The 23,550-nt window shown below is 47.0% G+C and overlaps 2 protein-coding genes across 2 annotated transcripts in view; one reads left to right on the forward strand and one right to left on the reverse strand.

Moving 5' to 3' along the window:
* The window catches only part of LOC133267741 (C-signal-like), a 120,041-nt gene that overhangs the window by 79,644 nt on the left and 16,847 nt on the right, over positions 1 to 23,550 (reverse strand). The window lies entirely within an intron of this gene.
* Positions 2,127 to 23,518, forward strand: LOC133267736 (ATPase family AAA domain-containing protein 3). Its single transcript, XM_061450258.1, has 16 exons — positions 2,127 to 2,291; positions 2,700 to 2,776; positions 2,907 to 3,008; positions 4,244 to 4,303; positions 4,565 to 4,634; positions 5,452 to 5,617; positions 6,341 to 6,410; positions 8,250 to 8,405; positions 8,633 to 8,689; positions 9,571 to 9,696; positions 10,450 to 10,574; positions 12,842 to 12,893; positions 13,703 to 13,773; positions 16,404 to 16,571; positions 17,148 to 17,256; positions 23,185 to 23,518. Exons 2-16 carry the CDS (start codon positions 2,732 to 2,734, stop codon positions 23,362 to 23,364), a joined length of 1,557 nt encoding a protein of 518 aa, XP_061306242.1. The 5' UTR covers positions 2,127 to 2,291; positions 2,700 to 2,731; the 3' UTR covers positions 23,365 to 23,518.

Genomic DNA, 23,550 nt, shown 5'->3' on the forward strand with positions numbered 1-23,550 from the left:
GAATCGCTCCTGCAATAAGATAATCTTGTTCATTCTTGCTGTAGGACAAAGCAGCTCTGCACAGCTCCCTGCCTAGTTTACTCGTGCATTAACGTGTCAGCCGCCCAATTGTAATGCATCATTTTGAAGGCAATTAAACACACAGCACAAGAGCTACCGAACGATTACTGAGCAATCGTGTCCTAATGAGAAGTATTCCTCACTGGAAGGAAAGCATTCCTCCCAGGCTTTCCCAGTCTGCTTTACACGGAACTCCCCCGAATAAAGGTGTCAAGTATCTAAGTAGAAATATATCAGTCTCAATGTCTCAGCTTCAGTAATAAGGAGCCAAGGAGTAAATACCCCTTAAATCTTGGCAGAACCGGTGGTACTCGTGGACAGGAACATTGAAGGGGGACAGGTGAGTTAAATTAACTTCGGTTTAACTCAAGCCTAATGATTTCTAGGGCTATTTGAGCATCTCTGTGCTGATAGCATGGGTGTGACACCCAACCGCCTACACAGGGTGAGAGCACAACCCGTCGTGGCTCCCAGGAGGAGCTCACTTCTATGTGCATGGACGACCGTACCTGCACTGTACTGTACAAGCACAGCTGGAGTTCAGATGCACGAGCTGGTGGCTCACAGCAGTGTGAGAAGGGTTTGATCTGTATTTGGTGTTTAATTGACTGTAGTGGATGCCTGCCTGCTACAAACAGGCTTAACTCTGACAGCTTCACTAGGAAATAGAAGCCAGGGGGCACCTTGAAGGTGTGGAAGCTCAGGGAATGTCTTTATCACACAGGAAAGGTGAAGGAAAAGGTTCCCTCAGTCCAGAATTGGTGCTGATGGCACAAGCTGAGTGGGGAGCCTGATCGTGGACAGCGAAATGGGCTCATAAACAGCCTGCAGGGGCAATTGTCAGTGGGTGAGTTGGGCTTTCCTGTTGCACTTTGCAGTGCTGCCATCAAATAGATCATTATGAGCCATTCGATATCCATGCACGGAGCCAAGGTGAGAAACTAAAGATGGAAATGAGAAAACCGCAGGGAAAATCTGGTTTCATTGGGAGGAATAGGTCTGTAGCAGCCATCAGCTGCTTCTGCCACTGCATGGGTGAATGCGGCAGTAGGGAATCACCGAGTCATTTATTTACATATATATACACACATGTATGTGCATATATACATATATATGTATGTATAATATAAACATACGTGTATATGTTTATATGCATATATATGTATGTATATGTATGTGTATATATGTATATATACATATATATGTGTGTATATACGTGTGTGTATATATGTATATATATGTATGTATATGTATCTATACATATATATGCGTGTATATGTGTGTATATATACATATGTGTGTATAAATATACATATACAGACACATATATATATTTAGAGCAAGAAATAGCACTGATTTATTTATTATTTCTATACGTGGGGCAAGAAATGAGCCTCCTGGGCCACCAGCAGTAAATTATAACGATATTATTATTAAGAATAAGTCCGATATAAACACCAAGCATCCTGCAGGAACTTTTTGAGGGAGTTAAGTGTGCGTTTAGGAAGAAATATGACCATTTAAAGGCGGACACTTGGCTGCCTGTCCCTGCCCGTGTGCCATCGCCGAGCACGCTCCGGCTGTGTTCTATGCTGTACAGCATTCCAGGCCGCGGGGTCTCACACACGAGCCTTACAGCTGTGACTTTTACCGCTCCATCTCTTCCTTTCCCCTTTCTTTCCCCATTATTTTGGGTGTTTTCCCCATCGCAGCCGCCGCCCCGTATCCGCCTCACCGCCCTTAGCAACCCCACAGCGCGCCCGTTGCTAGGGAGGGCGCCCCGTACCTAGTTTGTCCTTCTCCGCCCTCCGTCCCCACACAGCTCAGCGGCCCCGCCCACTCTCCTCCTCCACAGCCAATCAAATTCCTCCCGCTGACCAATCAGGAGGCGGGCGTGGTGACGCGATTCGCGCGACGTCTCCCTTGTCCAATAGGAGCCCGCCCGTGCCGCCGTCGCGCTGGGAGCGGCGCGTCCGTGCTTCGGCTGCGTGCGCCGCCGGCCGCCTTCATGTCGTGGCTGTTCGGGCTGAACCGCGGCGCGGCCCCCGCGGGCGGCGGGGACGGAGCCCCCGGCGGCTCCGGTCTGTCCCTGCCGCCGGCCCCCGGCGGGGCTGGAGCGGCAGCGGGGAGCGCGGGCGGGGAGCGCCAGCAGCCCAAGGACAAATGGAGCAACTTCGACCCCACGGGCCTGGAGCGGGCGGCCAAGGCGGCGCGGGAGCTCGATGCGTCCCGTGCGTGAGGGGGCACGGGGCGGCCGCGGGGCGGGGGGGAGGCGGTGCCTCGCGGCCTGCCCGGTGTCGGAGCGGAGCGGAGCGTGGGCCCTCCACGTGTTTGGGTTCATCCGGGGCATGGGCCTGGGAGGGGGCACCGGGTGAGGACGGGCTGGAGGGGGCTTGGAGCAAGCTGCTCTAGCGGGAGGTGGCCCTGCCCGTGGCAGGGGGTTGGAGCTGGATGAGCTTTGAGGTCCCTTCAACCCAAACCCCCTGTCAGCAGGGAGGGTTTACACCTGGCTGTTGTGCTGTGCATCGGGCACCCTCAGCTTGTGAGAGGTTGGGCTGAAGGTTGGCTAGACCGGGTGTTTTCTTCTTTGATTAAATACCTTTGTACTGACAATAATTTCCTCCCACTGTTGACTTCAGGCCATGCCAAAGATGCTCTTAGTCTCGCCCAGATGCAAGAGCAGACCCTGCAGCTGGAACAGCAAACAAAGCTTAAGGTACGTTGGAACTCATCATTCATTGGACAGCCAGTCCTCCCCGGGCATTTCTTGTGCAGTTGTCACCAGCGTTTCTCCATAGGGTGACCTGTTGAGCTCTGTTGTGATGATTCTCTCTTTACCTTAACAGGAGTATGAAGCTGCCATAGAACAGCTGAAGAATGAGCAGATACGGGTACAAGCAGAAGAGAGACGGAAAACACTCAGTGAAGAAACAAAACAGCATCAAGCAGTAAGGGAATGAGGGAGAAGCCTCCTTTATGGAAAAGGCAATGATGCGTTAACTGAACTTTTAGGGAGGTGCTGTGGAACGTGATTAAATACATTCATGTCTAACAGTGTTAAAGGTTGAAGACTACTGGCTTATTTAGCATATGTGTAAGCCTGGACTATGAGATGGCTCTTTAAGTTGTTTGTTTCAGTCTTAAATAGCCTGCATCCTCATTTCTTCCAAGTTTCATCTTTTAGACTGGAAAAAGTAGCTTAAGAGGGGAAGTGATGCAACTCTGAATGATGCAATGTTGGTGCTTTTTGGTATGTTTTAGCATGCGTTACTGAAGTGACAATAACACTGAAGTTGGGGAGATACAAGCTAGTTTTTATGCTAACAGTTCACATATGGTGACTTTCTACTTGGAGAGCACAGGAAATTAGAGGGTTGATTGATTCCAATTGGTGCTCTAGCTTATGAAGATAGGTAAAGCTGTTTGGCACGTGTTGGTTTTTATCCCTTCAGAGTTTGGACTTTGGACGGGGCTGGCTCAGGAACAGGCTTCTCAGGCATCTGCTTTGTTCATGAGTTACCCCTTGAACTCTTATGGTTCACAGGGCATCATTTGATGTCAGAGCAAACTTGATTATTGATGTACTTCTGATGTGCTGTGCTTTACAATCGCTGAGGAGATAACCCACAAGCTGTTATGCTGTCTGTATTTGGAGTAGAGAATATCACCCCTTGTACAGAGTCCTCCTTGCTGATGGACATGGGCCCTCAGAACGCTTTCAGCTGAGCTTAGGTGATGTAGGTTTATTTGCCAGTTGCAGTGGAAAATCAATGAGAGAAATTAATGAGGAACATGAAAATCAAGCAGAAATATCTGACAGGCAGCATATCTTGACAGTTCTATTGCATGCAATCCCCAGACTAGGTAATGTGTTTTAGAACATGAAAAGCATGTTGTTCCTCGTAAAGTAAGTCTCTTTGTCTTGGCCAAGGAATACTTGTTCTTTGGGTTTATGTCTTATATATCTTATAATGATGCCATTTATATATCTTAAAATGATGCCAGACTATACTGATTTTTTGATCATAAAGGAGTTTTTGGTGCTGGCTGAGGATGTTTTGCCCCAGTCTTTGCCTTGTTCATGTTCAAACCTGGGATTATTTTTCAGTTTGTCCCCCTCAGGACTAGATTCTCTCTTAAATGCATAATCTTTATATTCTGAATGCTCCTTTCTGTTTTGAAGCGAGCCCAGTACCAGGACAAGTTGGCAAGACAGCGCTATGATGAGCAGATGCGACAGCAGGTATGACCTTCCTTCTCCAACCCAGTTGGGGATGCAGAGTAGCTTTCTTAAATCAAAGTGGTGATCAGGAGCTGCCCTAGCATGCTGGCCAGGGAGGAGTGTGGGATTAAGAGTATCAATCTGGGTGATGGAAAGAAGAAGAAAGAAACCTGAGCATTAGTAGCTTCTTGGAAACATTGGTAGTACTTAAGCTTACCCAAATACCTCCTTGACTGAGTTCTTAAACTTTAAAACATCTTTTGCTGTCATCTCTGCCCGCAGCAACTTGCTAATGAAGAGAATCTGAGGAAGCAGGAAGAATCTGTACAGAAGCAGGAAGCCATGAGGCGAGGTAAGGTGGCAGTTTACGGAGCGGATGGGCACATTGCTCAGTGTATTGCTCTTTGAGTCCTTGGGTTATGTGCTCACATTGTATTGATGGGTAATGGTAAGGTATCAAGTAGCTGGGTGGCCCAGTGAGGATTTCTTGCAGTGATGCTGAAGATGGAGGTGCTGGCTGTGAAGTTCTCATCTCATATCCTGTGTTGTTCTTAGTTTTCTCATTCATTCTCCATTCACATCAGTCTTTATGTGTCTCTCGCAAATCTGTGTACCTGAAGTTCCAGAGCTTCCAAAATCCTGTTTGGGATGGCGTTTTATAGCAACTCCACTTTGTTTCTCTTCCTCACAAGCGGTTTGTGTTATGTTCCGTGTACTTACTTGCCCAGGGTTGTCCTTCATTGTCTGTAGCATGGCACCCTTCCTCTCTGAAATGATGTTGGTGAGCAGCAGCAGTGCCTAGCGCTGAGTTTCCCCCCCCTCTCTGTTGCTTTATCCCTTATGGTCTAGCTTGTCTCTGACTAAAGTTTGCCCTGAGCAACCCTTCTGGTCATGAGCTTCCATAACTGAAGCATGGTTATTGTCTTGCAGCGTGCCATCGGGAGCAGGCCACCTATTTGGTGTGTGAGCCCTCTGAGCACAGAGGGGAAAACTCCTTGCCTGGCTTCTGCAACACTGTACCGCCTGGCTGTCTTTTGAGGGAGGGCATTAAGGTCTTGAAGTCTGCTGCTCTGGCTGTTGCGAGGCCAGGGTGAAGCAAGGCTTCCTTTCACCTGGGATTAAGCCAGCCCAAAAGATTATCCTCTCCTCTCCTTCCTTGGTTTCTACAGCTACCGTAGAGCGAGAGATGGAGCTGCGGCACAAGAACGAGATGCTGCGTGTGGAGGCGGAGGCGAGAGCCCGGGCCAAGGCGGAGCGGGAGAACGCGGACATCATTCGGGAGCAGATCCGCCTCAAGGCTGCGGAGCATCGGCAGACGGTGCTGGAGTCCCTCAAGTATGTGCAGGGCTCGGGGTTGTCTTGCTGCCTGTGCAGATCGCTGCCATCCTGTAGAGACCTTGCTCTTTATTCCTGTAAGCTCTGAGGGACAGCAAACGTTAGCTTGGGCGCTCTTGGATGCGGAATGATGGGAATTGTCGAGAGCAGGAATAGAAGAGAACACTCTTTCACTTGCCTTGCTACACCATCATCTGAGTGTGAACCAACCAGGCCCTTAGTGTTGTAAATGTTACACAGTTTTTGTAACAGATTACTTCAAGCCTTATTTGCTAAGATTGAAACTCGGTGACTCTGAAAACTCGGAGTTCTTTCTGTCTCTGAACATGTGCCATAACAGTATAAAGCAGTTTATATCCAAAGGGGTGGGCGTTTAGGGTTGTATTTGGTTCACATTAGACCCTTTGAGACTTTTAATTTAAAAAGAAGCAGCTTTAGAATTGAATAGCTTTTCTTACAGCTCAGCACCAGTGATCTGTTAAAGACAGAAACTGATATCTTAATGCCAAGTGATTTTGTGGCTTCAATCCCAGATCAGGTGTAGACATCAGGTGATTATAAACGTATTTGCCATCCTTGTTCATGTTTCAGTTCCCAGGCGAGCCCTCAGTGAGCTTTGACTGGTTCTGAAGAAGATCATTATAAAGCTGTCTTGTAAATTGTTCCAATTCAGTGTTTGAAATCCCTTTCTCTCCTGCTTGCCTTGCTGGTTGCTTACCACAGGACAGCTGGGATGCTCTTTGGGGAAGGATTCCGTGCTTTTGTAACAGACTGGGATAAAGTTACAGCCACGGTAAGATTGTGACCTATGTCTATAGCTTCCAGGAATGCCTGTCTGTAAATATATGTTAAACTAACTCCCAACCTCTGGGACTTCAGGACATGATCTAAAGCTTCCTTTGCTGCCCATCTCACAACTTTGCATCTGATTTTGATGTAGCTTAGAGAGCAGTTAGAGAACTGTTGAATAAGTTGATTAAAAGCTGGACCAACATCTCTTCACAGGACAAAAGAGCGTGGCATTGTCTTCTTATGGACATTAAATTGTTTCTTAGTTTACTGCTTCCACCAAAACTTCACAGCAAGAATGCATTTTGGTATCCTGGCTTATTAAAATGGGCATTTTGCTTTAAGTCAGTCACCAGCATCTGCTCCACCCTCTGCTTTTAGACACACAGACTGATGCAAAAGACACTGCTTGAGTGCCCTGCGGAGAACAAGACGTGCTTTTAGCAGATCCTTTTGTCATCTGTGGGCTGTACCTGGAGTGCCTGCAGCCCTCCGAGCCTTTTGCACAAGCTTGGTGCTTTTACCTGCATATTCTCTTGACCCAGATACCAGTTTCCTGCATTATGGTCATTTTTGCTTCTGACAAGCTCTTGTCTTGTGAATTTGGGACATTCAGCTTAAAAACCAAGTGTATTTTTGGAAAGGAGATAGCACAGCTGGAGCTTATGCTTTCTGTTGCTTTGATAAATGAGGTAAGAATTAGCCAACTATTTTAGGGTTCCTCTAAACTAGCCCTGGCTTTTCAGCCATTCCTGCCTGCTGCAGGGGCTGCTCTTTTCCTGCCTCTTTGCCCACAAAGGTTCTTCCTAAAGCTTTTGGGGTTTCTTGGGATTTTTTTAGTGGAAATCACTTTGCTTAACAGTCAGAAATTCATTCCTTTGCCAGACACTTCATGATAACCAGATAGGCACTGTTAGCAGGCTGAATTTTGGAGCTGGCGTAGTAAATGGGTGGGTCTGAGTGTGAAAGTCAAGTAGTTTTCCTCTTTTGGTACAGTCTTAAACCTGCGTCTTGTAACATGAATGTCAGTGAAGTCCAAAAGGCTGAAATACTTATCTGGTGGATCAACCTGTGACTGCTTAGTACTGGATGCTGCTAAAGCAGACTGTGTAAGAGGGCATGGGATCATTGTCATGGTACCTTGTCCTTAGAGGGAGGCTGCTAAAGAGGGTGGAGTCTCTTTTGTGTTCTAAAGTGTGTGTAAACTGAGATGAATCAGGTGGTCTTATTCTTTGCATCTTGGAGCTCACAGTTCTGAACTGCTCATGTTTCCACCCAAAACAGAGGTCATGTCACACATTTAAGCAGAGTGAAACTGAACAGATGGTGTCTCATGGCGTATTGAGCAACACCATCCTTGTTGTCCTTGAGGCTTTTGACCTTGATCTGCACTTGTAAAAGTCTGCTTACTTTAAAAGCCACTGCTGGAGCTTGCTCTTCTGTCTCTTTTGTTCATAACACTGGAAGCTAAAGCTTCAGCATGATGGGAGATAGTGTTTTCTCATACATTTATACCTTCAGCTTGTAGCAAAACCTGATGGTTATTTAGATACCATATATATATACTCAGTTAAATGTCTTCAAAGCCACACACATTTGATTAGGGAGTCCATACTCCTGGACACATGACTCTATGCATTGTCGTGCTTCCTCTGCCTTTCACGCTGCAAGAGCACTATATGCTTTATGAATAGGGCCTGTGAGACCTTGACTGTCTGAACAGGGATAAAACACCTCATCAGAAATGAACCCTGACTGGTCAGCATCTGTCCTGAATCTTAATTCCCTACCACAGGCCATGCTACACACAACTGAGCTTCCTTCTTTCCCCCTTTCTCTGCAGGTGGCTGGCCTAACCCTGCTGGCAGTGGGGGTTTACTCTGCCAAGAATGCCACAGCAGTAGCAGGGCGCTACATAGAAGCACGGTTGGGCAAACCCTCCCTGGTGAGAGAAACCTCACGCATCACAGTGCTAGAGGCACTGAAGCATCCCCTCACGGTAAGGTTTAGGTTTGGCTTTGTGTTGCACTCAGCTGTGAGGACGCGCAGCTCCTTCCGCAGCTCTTTGTGTCAGGCAGGGAGCTGTTGGTGGGTCTGTGAATAAATGTGCTATTAGAGCCTAGGTGGGCTGAGCTCGTTGTCCTTTCATATGACCTTCATGTCCAGGTGAGTTGTCAAATCTGTGGTTGATTACTGTACGTCAGTAATTGAATTTGTCCTCTCTAGGTGGGGAAACGTCTTACCAGCAAGGCTCAGGATGCCCTTGAAGGAGTTGTTCTCAGTGTGAGTACTCTGTTTTGCTGTCTTGCTCTGGGAAGGATGTCTTCAGAATCCAAATAAGAACAGCTGTTTCCTCACTCTCGGTTCAAAAGCTGTAATTCCAGTAATTCTGGAGTCATAGAACCCCTGGGGCACTGAGACTATAAATAAACTCCTGTGTTCAGTGTGACATGCATTAAGCACGCTGTTAACCTTTTATCCTCTGCAGAAAGCAGCTGGAAGCCTTAGTTCAGTCATTGCTGTGCTGCAGTTTTTTTCCGTAGTCAGCATGTTAATGTAAAGAATTCCTCTTGTCTCATATGATCTAGGATTACTGAACCTAGATCTGCTTGTAAGCCAAAAAGCCAAGAAGCAGATGCATTTGCCCATCTTGTGAATGGTTCTTCACTTGCTAATGAGGGCTGCTTCTGAATTGGATTCCTGGATATCCTGGCTATAAGTGCTGCTTGAAGCTGCTGAGAGAAGATGCTTCTGCAGGAATAGATTTCTCCACTATCTTTACAAATGCAGTAATAAGTGTGAACATGTTTGTGACTTAAGAAAGAATTAGTACTGCAAATGGTTACTTAAGTTTTGACATATCCCTCCTAGGGCATCCAATAGGAAGTGAATATTTAGGTGTTACCATTTCTGATAGTAGCTACTGCACTGCTTCCTGCACTGCTGCTGCTTCTTATGAAGGAATTGTAGCCAAGTGGACAGAACTTTGAGTAAATCCTGACCCAGAACAGGAAATGGCCCTGATCTGAAGTAATAAGCAGCTGAAGTTAAGGCTTAAAGCTTGAGAGTGTGGAATTGCTGCCTGCTTCTCACTGGTACTGATCTGTGAAGCTGATAGATGCACATCTCTGGGTACTTTGTTAAGTTTAACTCTTTTCTTGCAGCCACAGTTAGAAGCACGTGTGAGAGACATTGCCATAGCAACAAGAAATACAAAAAAGAACAAAAGCCTATACAGGAATATTCTTATGTATGGTCCTCCTGGCACTGGGAAGACGCTCTTTGCCAAGGTAAAACCCTGCCAAGGTTCTGACAACCTGCATGTTGCAGGGGGCTCTGAAAACATCATGGTCTAAGCACCCCCTCTAGTCTGAAGTCTGTTGCTGTAGTATTGCATAAACACTGTGTTCCTGTGTCTGTTGGGAAAGGAGGAAAGGGCATCAGCTCTAACTTAATGCAGTCTCTTGCATTCTAGTGCTAAGCGTGGGCAGAAGAGCCCTTCCATCTGGAAAACCCACTTGGCAACTGTCACTTGTGAAATCCCAGCACCAGCCTGCAGTCTCGTTCCCACCTCTGTTAATTTTGTGCTCTTGTCTAAACAAAGCTTAAAACACAAAGGGAAAAGTCTGATTTTTGTCTGAATGCTCACTGGTTCACTGACCACTCCAGGCTTCTAACTTCTTTTTAAGCAAATAACATTGTGAGTTGTGTTAGTGAAGTGTCTTGTGGAGGATAGCATCCTGTTATACACTAGACCATGAGGAGAGCAGTGGAAGGAATGAACAATACACAAGTTAAAGATGGAGGTTTAAGCACTGCTGAAAGCATTAAGATTTCATGCATTTACACAAGTCTAAACTTCCATCTTTCATTCCCATTCAGAGCGATGCTAAATCATCCACTTCTGAGCCTTTAGGCGACTAAGTTAGCGTTCCTTAAGAGCATACTTACCCTCTGCAAGGAAACGTGCTGATAGGAAGAATCTATTTGTATTTCTAGCCTCATCTTGGAGTGCTCAGTTCCCTGGTTTTGTTTCTTCCCAGAAATTAGCCGTGCACTCGGGCATGGATTATGCCATCATGACGGGTGGCGATGTTGCCCCCATGGGGCGGGAAGGAGTCACTGCCATGCATAAACTCTTCGACTGGGCAAACACCAGTAGGCGAGGGTAAGTAGAGGTGCCTCTGAACCCTGAATGTGGTTTCTTGCTCAGAGAAACTCGCTGCAGTGATGTCTTTCAGGTGCCTAATCTCTGTTACTGTATGATACTCCTGCACAGATGAGATGTATCATACAATGCGAACCAGGCATCATACCTCCTGGTTTTCCTAGAGTGAGTGAGTCCTTGCTGCTTAGTAATGTTTAAAAGACTGAAAGGTTTTCAGTCATAGCTTCATTCTGCTGTTCTCAGGAGGCATGTGCAGATATTGCCCTTTTAAAGGCTGGGACCCATTGCTTTCGTGGTGATTAGTTTTCTGACTGCAGTTAGAAGACTTGGCATGAAGGGAGGTGCAACCAAGTGTTTATGCTCTCTGTGTATTATGTTCCCTGTTGCAATTGCTCAGACTTTGGGCTCTGATAGTGTTTGGATCTTGCTTTTGGTTTACTTTTGAGTCTTAAGCAGAAGTAGTGAATGATAAGAAGGAGGTAAGGGGGAGACAGATCCTAAAGGTATTAGGTAGGTGTAAAAGTCACAAGCTGCTGTGCATTTTCAGTCACCTTTTAAAGCAAACTTTCATCTGCAGAAAAGCATTCATGTTGAGCCTAATCTTGACTCCTTCGTTTTCTAAGAGTACATAGTTAATCTGTTCACACTAGTGAAAATGGGTTTTTGCAGTGCAGACGTACCCAAGGAGTTGCTTGTCCAGCCAGGATATTAAAATGCAATTGAGAACTTGCAGTGGGTGTCACTTTAGGGTTTTGTGCTGTTTTCATCCCAGGTTTTCTCTAAATGTGGCTAATGGGTGATTTATGTGTTCTCTGATTGCTTTAGATGGACATATCATTCAGTGTCTGTTTTAATCTTCGCTGCATTCATCATCAAAGTGTTTCTATCTCACCTTTAAAGTCCCCAGAAATATGCAGAGTAAATGTCCTAAGGGTTTAAACTCTTTAAGTTGCTCCAGCCCTGAGGAGCTGTAGAAGGAAAGGGTAAGAACTTCAGGTGAGCTTAGAAAAAGAAGTAGGAATTGATAGGAGGATACTCAACTGCATGTTTCCACTCAAGAATTCTCTTTCACAACGCTGTCCGGGTCTGAATTTATTCTCTGTCCTGATATTCTCTGCATTTGGATTTCATACACTTGGAACAGCCATCTCATGAAAGTCATGATCAAAGATTACCTGTGTCCATATACATCAGTGTTCTAACTTCCAGTAACATGGGAGTATTAAGGCAGGTTTTATCCTGGATATCCAGCAGTGTTAGCTGTTAGTACTGTGTTGGCTTGATTAGCTGAAAGCCCTCGTGATAGAAGACACTTCTCTGCACAGACTGCAGCCGATCATATTATCAGACAAGCTAAAGTTGAGCAAAAGATGTTAATAGTCCCTGAAATGCCTTGACAGAAAGCTGGTTTTGAAGCTAGGCAAGAAGGTAATACGAATTGTGACAGCTTTATGAGCAGCTTGGTTCCGTTATTGATAAACATCTTCCTCTGCTTTGTCTCTTGGGAAAAGCACAACCCCTGGGTTAGAAGAGAATTTATTTTTGTGAATTATTCATTGACTTTATTAATTCACTTCTCCACAGTAGTAAACCCATCACCTTATTGCTGGTGTGGTTTGGAAAGGAAAAGCCCCACCAAATCACAGGGGAGGACTCTGGTTTGAGGCTTTCAGGATGGTACAGGGAAGAATGATGGCAGGAAGATGCTGTTGTCACCGTGATTTCTTGTCTGCTTGTGGTCTTGTTGCCCTTGCACACATCTCTATAAATAGGAGGGAATGCTAAAATAAGCCCTCACAAATTCTTGGGGAGCAGATGTGTATTTCCAAGATCCACTCCAAGTTGGCAGCAGCATGCCAGCACTGTTAGACATGAGCCCGTTGCCAGACCATGCCTATGAACAGTCCCATCTATGTTTAAAACCCTGAAGGAGGTTAAGGTTGTTTGCCCTGGAATTGCTTCTGTTCAGCCTGCTGCTGAGCAGCAGGAAACAAAACTCCAGAGGCCTGGAGTCAGTTTTATGGCCAGAGGTGTCTTCAGCTAATACTTCTCTCTTAACTGTTGGGATGGGCTAAGTGCATGCTATGGGAAAACTGCTGTAGCTTAGCTGACAGGTGCTGCCTTAGGAAATGAATTTGCTTGTGTGATCCTTTGGGCTGACATCTGGTCACAGCTCTGGGTGCCTGCTAGTGGTACAAGAGAATTCTTGAGCCATTTGAGCCTCGCTTACCTGTCTCCTATTACTGTGTAGTGCTTTTCTTTTGCAGCCTCTTGCTGTTTGTGGATGAAGCAGATGCATTTCTGCGGAAGAGGGCAACAGTAAGTGCTTTGGCTGTTAGCTGTCCATGCTGCAGAGTTAGTCAGCCAACAGCCTTTGTGCTTAACATGATCAGCTAGCTGGCAGGTGCCTTACTACTCATCCAATGAAGTGATGCAGAGACAAGACATTAGCATCTTTCAGCTGAATGGAATGAGCATCTCAAGACTGACTTGAGAATTCCTCCCTGCAAAGGATGGGTGGCATAATCTTTTTGGAGGTTTGCAGGTGGCTGGGCAGTAGGAAAGAGGCATATCTGGACAACAAGAGGTGGTTGTTCACTCTGCAGAGCTGGTACCCTGCAGGGCTCATGTACCTGGGGAGGTTTTCAGAACAGAACTGTTTTTCACTACGTTAACAAAGCTACAGTAGCATCTTCCCCTATACGAGTGATTTATGTTTTCAAAGTCAGTCACTATATTGTACATTAAATCTGGACCTGCTGTTTGAACCCCAATGGTCTGTTTAAAGAGCTGTCCCTAGAAGGTTACTTTGAATGTGTAAGTGAATTCTTTGCTGTGGCTTATCTTCCTGTAAGTATCTTACTGGACTTCCCAGCCAAAATAGTGTTTAGCAGGGAAAGGCACCTGGGCCAATGGTTAGAGCCTGGGGTTTGGAATCAAGAGAATCACTGTGGGTAAATATTTAATGTCTCTGCTGGGTGTATAAACTGATCCTTTTTCCCCATGGTATTACAGTGCTTTTGGGTTCTGCTGGAATGCAAATGCTTGACAATATTGACAAAGCTTAAAGCTGTGACCTGTCTTAGGTCCTCAAGCAGCTGATTTTCCTTGGGATTTCATCTTTGCAGGAGAAAATCAGTGAAGATCTCAGAGCAACTTTAAATGCATTCCTGCACAGAACGGGGCAGCACAGCAACAAGTAAGTATCCCGTCAGCCCTTACAGTGGTTGATGTTTCTCTGAATTGAGGGAAGTCTGTAAAGGGTCTATGGTATGCAAATAACAGTTGGAAACAAGATCTGTGCTACTAAGGACTTGAAAAGCTCTTCATAGAGTATCCCGTTTCAGTAGAACAAAGGGGAACAGTGTTGGGCCCACGAAAATCAATGTCACAAAAGCAATGCAGGGTTGATGCTCCACGTTTCGCGTTGTCTTCCAAAATGCTTCAGCTGGTGCTTGTTTGAGCTGCTGTTCCTGTCCATGTTGTGCATGCTGAGGAGGGGGTTGAGACCTTGAGATGAGCGAGTTTAAATCTGGTTCCATTTCTTTTGCCTGAGCTGTCTGCTCGGAATGTCTGTGTGCAGCGTTGCACATAAATGTAGGAATCCCAGAGCTGGCTCCCTCATGGCTGTTAATAGATTTGCTAAACACAGATGACTGCAGGGCTGGCTTGACAGATGTATACATGTGTGGAGACTTGTTGAAACCACTGCAGCTATAACTGATAGTTGCTCGTGTGTAGCTTCTCTGTGTCACACTGAGATGCCTTGGAAGATCTGCCTATCCAAAATGAGTATAGATTGCTAGGAAGCACATTGTTGACCCTGCAATGACCTTGGAAGATCCTTGGTTTTCCCTTTGGGAGAAGAGCAAAGCTCTTCTGGAATGAGATCTGGAATTGCTCTGTAAATGCTGAGTTGAGTATAATTATTAACCAACATTGTACTTGCTGTCTGCAAGAATAAGTATAATAAATACATACTGGCAAAATACATTGTGCAGGACCCAGGACAAGTGGTGCTTAAGATAGAAATCCACTTTTCCAAGGTGATAACTGGATATCCTGAGCTCCTCAGACTTTTACCCTGTACCTGCAAAAGGTGATAAAGATGCCAAGATGGAGCTGCAGCCCTTTTAAGAACAACATGTGTGTTTTAGCTTTAGATAGTTCCCTTTTTCTAGGAAATAGCCTATTTCACACTTGTGATGTCTGGTTGCTGTGGATCTAGTGATGGGTTTGACCCAGTTTATAATCATGCTGCAGGGCAGTGAGTGGCAGGGGGTGGTGAGGGGGACAGTTCTTTGCCCTCGTGTTAAATTGCTTTAGCAGAGCTCTGGGCATGCTTGCTTGGTGCTGGTGGGTGCGATGCCTTCGCTCAAACAGTTGGGCTCTCATTTTGTCAGATGTTGAATTCAACTCTAATTTCAGCTGTGAGCCATCCTAGGAGGCTGAAGATGTCCCTGTGAGTCATGCACTGCTGTTTAACTTCTGAACAGCCTTATTGCTGCTTTGGGCAGTAAGGATTCCTATATCCATGAATGGGAGCTCATTTGAAGAAGTCTAATCATGCATGTAAATCTAGCTGGTTTAGTGAGACCCTGAGGAGCAGTTACTTTACCAGGGAATTGTCAAGTGTTGTGAACTGCTGGCTTCAGCTTCCCAAAGAACTTTCTGCATCTTGCTGGATTGATTGCCGACTGTCTCATGTTCATGATGGCCATGTTCAAGGCCTGAATGCCAGGTTGTGTGTCCATCCTTGATCCAGGCTGTTTCTGCAGGGGCTTGGGGGAAGCCCTTGTTGGTAAAAAAGGATTAGTTTCATGCCTGGGTGGCTCTTGGGTTGGCAAAGTTCTCTTCAGAAACGACAGCAAAGAACACAGCCCCCTGAAGACTGGGATTTAAATAGGCTGTAAGAATGTCAATATTCCAATAGCTGTGGTTAAAAGCCCATTTCAAATTCTGATGCACTGTTAAGCTGGTAACATCAATTAAAGCATTAAAGTAGGATGGCTTAGGAAGAAGCATCACTAAACAGCAAAAGAAAGGGTTTCTGGCTTCAGAATGCAGCAGGAGAGAGCAGGACCTGGAAGCTGGCCTATCTGTACCATGGAGCAGAGCTTGGTAAAACAAACCACCTTTGTTTCAGGGTACGCACTGTGAATGCCTCTTTCTGCACACATTAGGTAGCAAGAATGTGGTTTCAGTCTGGCTTGAAGGAAACGGGTCAAATTCACCAGCTGCCATGCACAGACCCAGCAGTGGTACATTCCCCTTGTTCTTAGACCAGGATGAGTCCCTTCAGTGCTCTGCAGCTCGTTTTGCTGGCTGAGGCTTCACTAGTGCTGTTGGCTCTGTTTGGCAGCTGTTCATACCTTCAGAGCAGGACTACGACAGCCCCTCATGATTCCAGGGTGCTGTGCAGTTAGCAGCTTGATGTCAGTTCCCCAAACTTGGATCTAAACTGGAGTTACAGATGTGCCAGAGAGCATTCATGTTGTCCTGCCTTGTTCCAAGGTTTCAGATGTATCTGGGATGGACTCTTGGTACATGTTTGTGATAGTCCTAACTTGAGGGAGATAATGGGTAAAGTGGTAAATCAGGCTCCTGTGACAGACTGGGGAAGGATAATGGAAAGCTAGGTACCGAGTTAAACTTACTTCAGTTCTAAACAGCTTAAACAGCACTGCATGTAGCTTGCGATGCAGTTACAAAGCTGTTTCTAAGGAGTCTTTGGGGGATGAAATGGCCATGGCAGCTCCCGGTGTTCAGACTGGTTCATGAATTTTATTTTTATGGGGTTTCAGTCTTTCCCTCGTTTCTTGCTTCCAGGTTTATGCTTGTTTTAGCAAGCAACCAGCCTGAGCAGTTTGACTGGGCCATCAACGACCGGATAGATGAGATGGTGAACTTCGATCTGCCCCAGTTAGAAGAGCGGGAGCGGCTTGTGAGGATGTATTTTGATCAGCATGTCTTGAAGCCAGCCACAGAGGGCAAACAGTGAGTATACCCCCTGCACAGTTCTCCCCCCACACAGGGTTCTCTTTCTTTTATGGTTTTCCTTCATCTCCTTTTCTGTGTACTCTGCCACATCATCTATAAACCCACGTGAAACAAACAGCACAGATGAGAGTTGGAGAGATGCCTCTGGCTATCCTGTAACAGGATGTGATGCCATCCTTGAATTGCATGCCATGCTTTATTATGCCCCTAAAATTTAGGAGACCAGTTACTGTACTGGAGGCAATGATGCAAGTAGGAACACTTGGAACTCCACATATCCAAGCACTTGTCCTTGCTTGGCTTAACAGAGACAAATCAGACAGTGACTCATTTCCTTCTTGCTGTGCAGTGTTGTACTTTTCAGTCTTAACCCAGGTATGCACATTTCTTTGTGCCCCTGAGTTGGGCTTTCTGGGCCCAGGAGAACAACTCTGCTCAGACTGAATCTTTCTGCAGAGATTGATCCAATGTGATCTCTGATTTCACTGTAAGTGTTGGTCTTTACAAAGCCTACTTCTGACTCCCTCAGCCTCCTGTCCTGTCATGTAAACCAGTCCTTGTTCTGCTTTCTAGACGTTTGAAGCTGGCCCAGTTTGACTATGGGAAGAAGTGCTCAGAGATTGCCAGGTTGACAGAGGGCATGTCTGGCCGAGAGATCTCTCAGCTTGCTGTGGCATGGCAGGTAAGCAGGGCTTTTATCACAGGGCCTCTTGGTTCTTATTCCCTTCCTCAAAGGTTCGAGTGATCTTTTCTCACTTTGGAAGTTCCATTATGTCCATAGTGTGGTGCTAGGATGCTGCTTGCTCTGAGGTGGGGGTCAGAATATCAGCATAATTCCTCATCTCATAAATAGGAGCAGTTTTGATCAGCACTAATGGGAAAGCCCTTATGGAATTTAAGTAGAGCAAGTGAGTTAGGAATGGGTTTGGGCAAATCGTGCTGGCCGTTACTCATGTTCCAGCCCAAGAAGCTCAGTAGAAGAGATGCCTGATGTGGTTGCCCATAGGAATGTCAGCATTAGGATACTAGAACATCTTTATCTCACTGCCTTTCAACTGTAGCAAGACTTGTTAACAATGGCTTTTGGCTTTGCCTATGTAAAGCATTAAGGGAACAGCACTTCAGTAGGTGTGGTTAAGAGTCTCTCTCTAAGCACATATGTTTTAAGTACTCTTAACCCAGGTTGATCTCTTTAAGTACTCATCACCCAGGCTGGTGTTTTGTGTCTGGGTCAGCACTAACAGCTTGTTATGAGTAGCTTTGTAGCTGATGCAGTGATCCTTCTGATCAGGGGAGGATTAATGCTGCAGTTTGACAAGCGTTTCTGCCAGCGTCAGTCCTGCCTCATATTCCTGCCTTGCTGCTATGCTTTCATTGCACTGGTACACCTCTTTGTATGGCTGGAGTATGAACTGGGTCAGGGGGCTGATCAGAGTTAAAAATAGCTTGACAAGACACATTAACTGCAGAGCTGCACTGCTGGGCTGGCATATCGCAGGGGTGGATCAGGGGAGGTAGGGGCTGTATCAACCAGCATAACTGGCACAAGAAAATGCTTAGCAGCCTTCCCTCAGCTGGGTGCAACAGCTCTAAGTGGTTACATCCTGCAGATAGGACTGTTAACTCTTGAGTTCTTGGTCTTTTAAACTCCTTTTAAACTTTTGATTCAAGATGCTGCATGCCAAAGGTGGCTGATGTGGGCAATAACCGGATGTGAGCAGCACCTTTATGAGGGCACACTTGCATTGTAATCACTTTGTAAGCTACAGTTTGGTCCACCTTGTGTGCAGAGCTATAAGGAAGCTACAACAGGGCTTAACCTGAGGATTTAGAGAGCCTCTTCTGTGACTCTAGTTAAGGTGAACATCAGGACTTCCTACTCAGTTCCCTGCTTGCAGTTTCTTTTTCCCCCTCCCCTCTCCACCCAAAGCATTGTCTTAAGTTAACAACACAGGAAGAGTTAGAGATGATGTGTAAGATGAGGAGATGAAGGGCAGGAAAAAACATGGTATCTCTTTAACAGTCTGTTTCTAATCTTAGTAGCCCCTTGCAGAGCTGGTAAACAGCAGATGTTGTGAGCCCAGTGTGCTTTAGAAGTTCTCAAAGCAGACTTGAAACACCTATATTCAAGCTTCCAACACTGTTCTAGGTAGGCTTATCGCAGCAGCTGCTGCAGTGCAATGTGCCTGAGGGTCTCTGCTTAATCCATGAATTCAACTGACCCATTCTGGGGAAGATCACAGCACAAAGGCCTGATGAAAACCACAGGGTGGGAATGCTGGAGCATTCACAGTTTGTGCAGTGCCCTGGCATGACTTGGAGCTCATCCTCCAAGTGTAGGCTTAATTGCAACATGCCTGTCACTTAACTCCCCTCAGCTTTGAATGTGTGCTTGCTTAATTATTCTTCCAACAGCCGTTTGCAGTGCTGCTGTCTGTGTGCGTTGTACCTCTGTACACCAACACTTCAGCCAGTGTCAGGAACATTGTGTCACAGCCACAAATGCAGAGGGCAGGCTTCATCTGTGGTGTCTGTCCTACTGCCTCAAGCTGACTGGAGCCTTGTCACTTGCAGTTTTAGCCCTAAACCTCTGTGAGCTGAAAGCTAATCAAACCACCCGTGAAGCACAGGTAATAGTGGGGAAGGCGGTGGGGAATCTGCATTGCTACTCCTGCTTCCATTCCTGAATCTGTGGGATTGCTGCAGGGAACAGACAGGGAGCTCAGGAAGGTGTTCATCATGGGCTTGATGGAGACTTTTGGTGCTAGGATCCTCATCAGCTCTCGCTCAGCCTCCTTGGGGTCATCTCTTACAGCCCAAGCTGAACCTCAGAGGTGGTGTGGGGAAAAGCAAAGTGCAGGAGGAGAAGCCACCACGGCTCTTGGCTCTTACCAGAGTAACCTGGAATGGCAGCATATGGCCCCTCTGCTGTCCCATGGCCTCACATCCTTTCCCATGAAGGTGTTTGAGTGCTCTGCCAATATTGCTCTTAACAAAAACATCTCGGTTCAAGTAGAAGCCTGAGCGATAGCTGCAGCTTTCAGAGGCTTAATTCCACTCTGAGCTGGGTTTGTAATCAATGGCTTGTCATTACCATGAAGTTCAGTTCATGTTGTTTCAGTCTGGCTCAGTTTGCCCTGGATTTACCAACCAGAAAACAGAAGGAGCAGGAAAGCAGAGGGTGTAACCTCCAGTGCTGGGAAGAACATCACTGCCTGGCAGAGCTCAGAGTCTGTGTGCTGGAAATCCATTTTAATCCCTTCTGTGGAAGACCGAGCATTCCCTTTTGTCCTTGTGCTTTTCCGTTCCCCATATCTAATCCTTTATGAATACAGCATGGATTAGATGTGTTTACACACTTAAACATTCCCTTCAGATCTGTTCATAGTCATGTGCAGACTTCCTAGTTCTGCACCTTGTCCTTAAACCCATTGATATGCTTTAGATAAAACACCAGCAAAGCAACTTTTCCCTGTTCCAAGCTATAATCTCTGGAAAACTGTTTTGGCAACACTTGCAGAGAATTCCCAGGAGTTTTATGGCCCGGTGTTAATGACAGAGGTGAGTTTCCTGCCAGGCTTTGCCTCTTGTGCCACTGACTTGGATGCCTTTTTGCTCCCTGAACCTTGCTTATACTTACCAGTTCACCTGCCTGAGCAAGCTATGGGAAGAATTTAATGTTCCTGCAGTGGGCTGAGCTGAAGGGCAGCGTGAATAAGTGAGGGGTTGGAGCAGGCTGTTTTCATTATAAATGGGGTTCAAACCATGCAGCTTAGTTTGGCCAAGTTAAACCAAACCATGGCTCCTGGCTGAAATGACTGAACATCTCATCTCTGCTCCGACCCTCTGTTCTCCCTTTGCTTTCAGCTTATTCCATCATTGGATTCAGTTGTAAGCCATGAAGAGTTGCACTGGAGAAGATGGGTTAAAATGTGGCCGTGCAGAAGGTGTAGGTCTGAATACAAATGAAGCTCAGAACCATTTCTGTGTGTGTGCAGCTACTCCCAGAAGGGGCAGCTGCTTCTCCCATTTGCTTTCTTGACAGCGAGGGCCTAAGGCTTTCTATAAATAGAAAGTCATTGAGAAAATCAACAGAGCGTGAACTGCACAGCTTTGCAGGAGTTTCCACAGTGGAATTTATGGGCTATGCAGTGGCAGGAGGAAGGGAGATATCCTCTCTGTTCCATGGAGCCACATCACACGTCCCAGGAAAGCGCTCGCTCCATTGTGAACCACCAAATCCTGCTGGCTGGAGGGATGCATTGACAACAGGGGGCTGGATGCCTTTAGTTTGAAGTGCCCAGTCATGCCCTGAAGAAGAAATAACCCACAAAGGGGGCTGGGTGGTTTATGGTGGTCGCTCAGAGAGGATGCTTCAGCTGAACAGGACCTTTCCACCCCACCACTTGTGCTGTGGTGAGGGCAGGCAGGTTGTGTGGTGATGAATGCTGGTGGCAGGCAGGTGATGGAAAGAGTGTTCTGCTGCTGGTGGGGCTACCTGCCTCATTGCATTCAGGATGCCTCCTGCTCTGCTGCTGCCTACAGAGGACAAGTGCCTTTATGCAAAGTGAATTCTCTATTTGCAGACCTATTTCTCTGGTCTCCTTGCCTGCAGCCAATGTTTGCTCTGAACTTGAAGTATGAGCATTAGCTTAACTTGTCACTTCTGCCTTAAGGAAGGATTAGAAAGGGAAGGATCTGGGCAGAGGATGTGATGCTGCTTGCAGTAAGAACCAGTGCTTGCCAGCTCTGTGGATCCGTGTGGCTTTTGCAGTGAGACCTCTTGTGATTTAACAAAGCAGGGGCTGGAAAGGAGGCTGGAAACCAAGCAGGGTAACCCTTTACTGCTTTCTTGACATGATTATGCCTCCTGCAGTGAGGCAGCACTGATCTAACAGGCAGATATAACCCACTGTGCTGGGCTAGTCAGTACTGTGATGCTGCAGATCAGTGCAAGAGCTTACCCTGGGGCTTGTCTTCCATCTGCATCAGTCGGTGCATGAAATGGTCACACTGTAGTTTCCTTCTGTGGTGCTGTTGCAGGAAACCTCATTGCTTGGTGTAATTGATGCTTTGCACCATTAATGATTTATGGAGCCCTTAGAAGCACACTTCAGCCTGTCATGAAAGCCACAGTTCGTATTCCCAAGTGGGATTTGGGGAATGCCCTGCAGACAGGAGGGTCAGCCTGTGACAATCCGTGATTTAGATGGGCTCTTAGGCAGAAGCTCTTCCCTGTGAGGGTGCTGAGGTGCTGGCACAGGGTGCCCAGAGAAGCTGTGGCTGCCCCATCCCTGGCAGTGCTCAAGGCCAGGTTGGACACAGGGGCTTGGAGCAAGCTGCTCTAGTGGAAGGGGTCCCTGCCCATGGCGAACTGGATGAGCTTTAAGGTCCCTTCCAACCCAAACCAGTCTGGGATGTGATGGAGCTGTGGACAGAAGTGTGAGGCTGCTTGGTGCAGGCAGCATGAGTGGGAGAAGCTGGAGGGGATCCCACCCTGCTGAGCATCAAGCTCCCTCAGCGTAGCTGCAGAGGGAACCACAGGACTGAGCTGCTCAGGAGCCCTTGCACAGGGAGGAACCAGATTTAGCAGTCTGTAGCTTGGAGTTGCTGTGTTACCTTGGAGATGGGCACAGCTCACAGCGTAAGCATCCTCCCCTTGCCTGGAGGGTACTGCTGCTTGTGTTGCCATCTGCAGAATGGCCACGGGCTGAGCCCTGCCTCTCCTGGGGGTCTGGACAATGGTGACAACCCTTGTGCTGCAGCTCAAGAGCAATGGCACCAGGCCTGTTTCCCCTGAGCTGCCCCTGGCAGTGCTGTGGCTGCTTGGCAAGGATGGAGGGCGCTCTCAGCCCTTTCTGCAAGGGGCTGTGATGAATTTGTGCTGCCTCTCAACCCAGTGTTGATTTGGCAACAGCGTTGGAGAGACAGGAGCTGGGGTATGAATGGGGCAGGGAGGAAAGGGAAGGTCCCATAGGTAGGTAAATGTGGGGTGGGAGCTGACACAGCACAGAAGTGCTGCAGGGTTGATTCCTAACAGAATGAGCCAGGAAATCAAGGTGAGTGCACCTGAGACCTCACTTTAGAGGGGCCACATTGCCCATGCTCACCCTGGCACTGAAGTTACCTCTCCTGTGTAAGTGTTTAAGCATTTTCCATTGTCTTGGATGGAGTCACTCACTCACCACATGCACCTATTGCTCTTTACCTTCTTGGCTTCATACGTGCAGTGCTTTTAAAGCAGGAGAGGAAATTGAAGCAAGCCAAGTGTGGCTGCAGCCTACCCGTGCTGGCAACGTTCAGCAGTGTGAACCTGTGGCCTTGTCTCTTCCAAATGCAAAGATCTTGTCTCCCAGGAGCTCCAGAGGCAGGGAAAGGTGCTTGTTAGCAGCTCAGAGACAGACTTGAGTGCATCAAGGAACACCTTTCCCATGATGTGCCAGATACTCTGGCTACCAGCACTGACTTGGAACAAGACTGGATGTTGTGCTGGGTCATGTGGGGACAAACGTGCATGGAGAAGACAAGAGAGGGACCAGTGTCAGCTCTTCACTGATCCTAGGGACTGGTCCCATCACTAACCTGTGTGTCTCTGCCTTTGCCTCTGCAGGCTGCAGCTTATGCATCAGAGGATGGGGTTCTTACAGAGGCCATGATCGATGCCCGGGTAGCTGATGCTGTGCAGCAGCACAAACAGAAGATGGAGTGGCTGAAAACAGAGGGTGCTGAAGCAAGCAAAGGGCCTGGCAGAAACCCCCTCCTGCCTTTCCCTAAGGGGACACCCGTGTGAGAAGGCTGCAGGCTTCAGACCAGCACATGAGGGGCTGTGGGCATGGGGGCAACCCGGGAGGGGCTTTGGGGCAAGAGTTTGGTGGAATCATTGGTGAGAGAAATGTGTCCCTTGGGGCAAGGGGGGCACTGCCTTGGTCTGCCTCTGATTCGTGGCTTTAAAGGGCACTAGAAACCAAAAGGGTTT

The sequence above is a fragment of the Pezoporus flaviventris genome, unplaced genomic scaffold (assembly GCF_033815535.1).
Source record: "Pezoporus flaviventris isolate CSIRO_AGI_PZ_B2104156 unplaced genomic scaffold, CSIRO_AGI_Pfla_v1 ptg000009l, whole genome shotgun sequence".
Taxonomy (NCBI): domain Eukaryota; kingdom Metazoa; phylum Chordata; class Aves; order Psittaciformes; family Psittacidae; genus Pezoporus; species Pezoporus flaviventris.

Coding starts and splice junctions, on each gene's coding strand:
- LOC133267736 (XM_061450258.1), top strand. CDS start 2,732: ATGCAAGAGCAGACCCTGCAGCTGGAACAGCAAACAAAGCTTAAG. Junction 10,575..12,841: donor GCAAACACCAGTAGGCGAGG/GTAAGTAGAGGT, acceptor TTTCTTTTGCAG/CCTCTTGCTGTTTGTGGATG. Junction 13,774..16,403: donor ACGGGGCAGCACAGCAACAA/GTAAGTATCCCG, acceptor TCTTGCTTCCAG/GTTTATGCTTGTTTTAGCAA.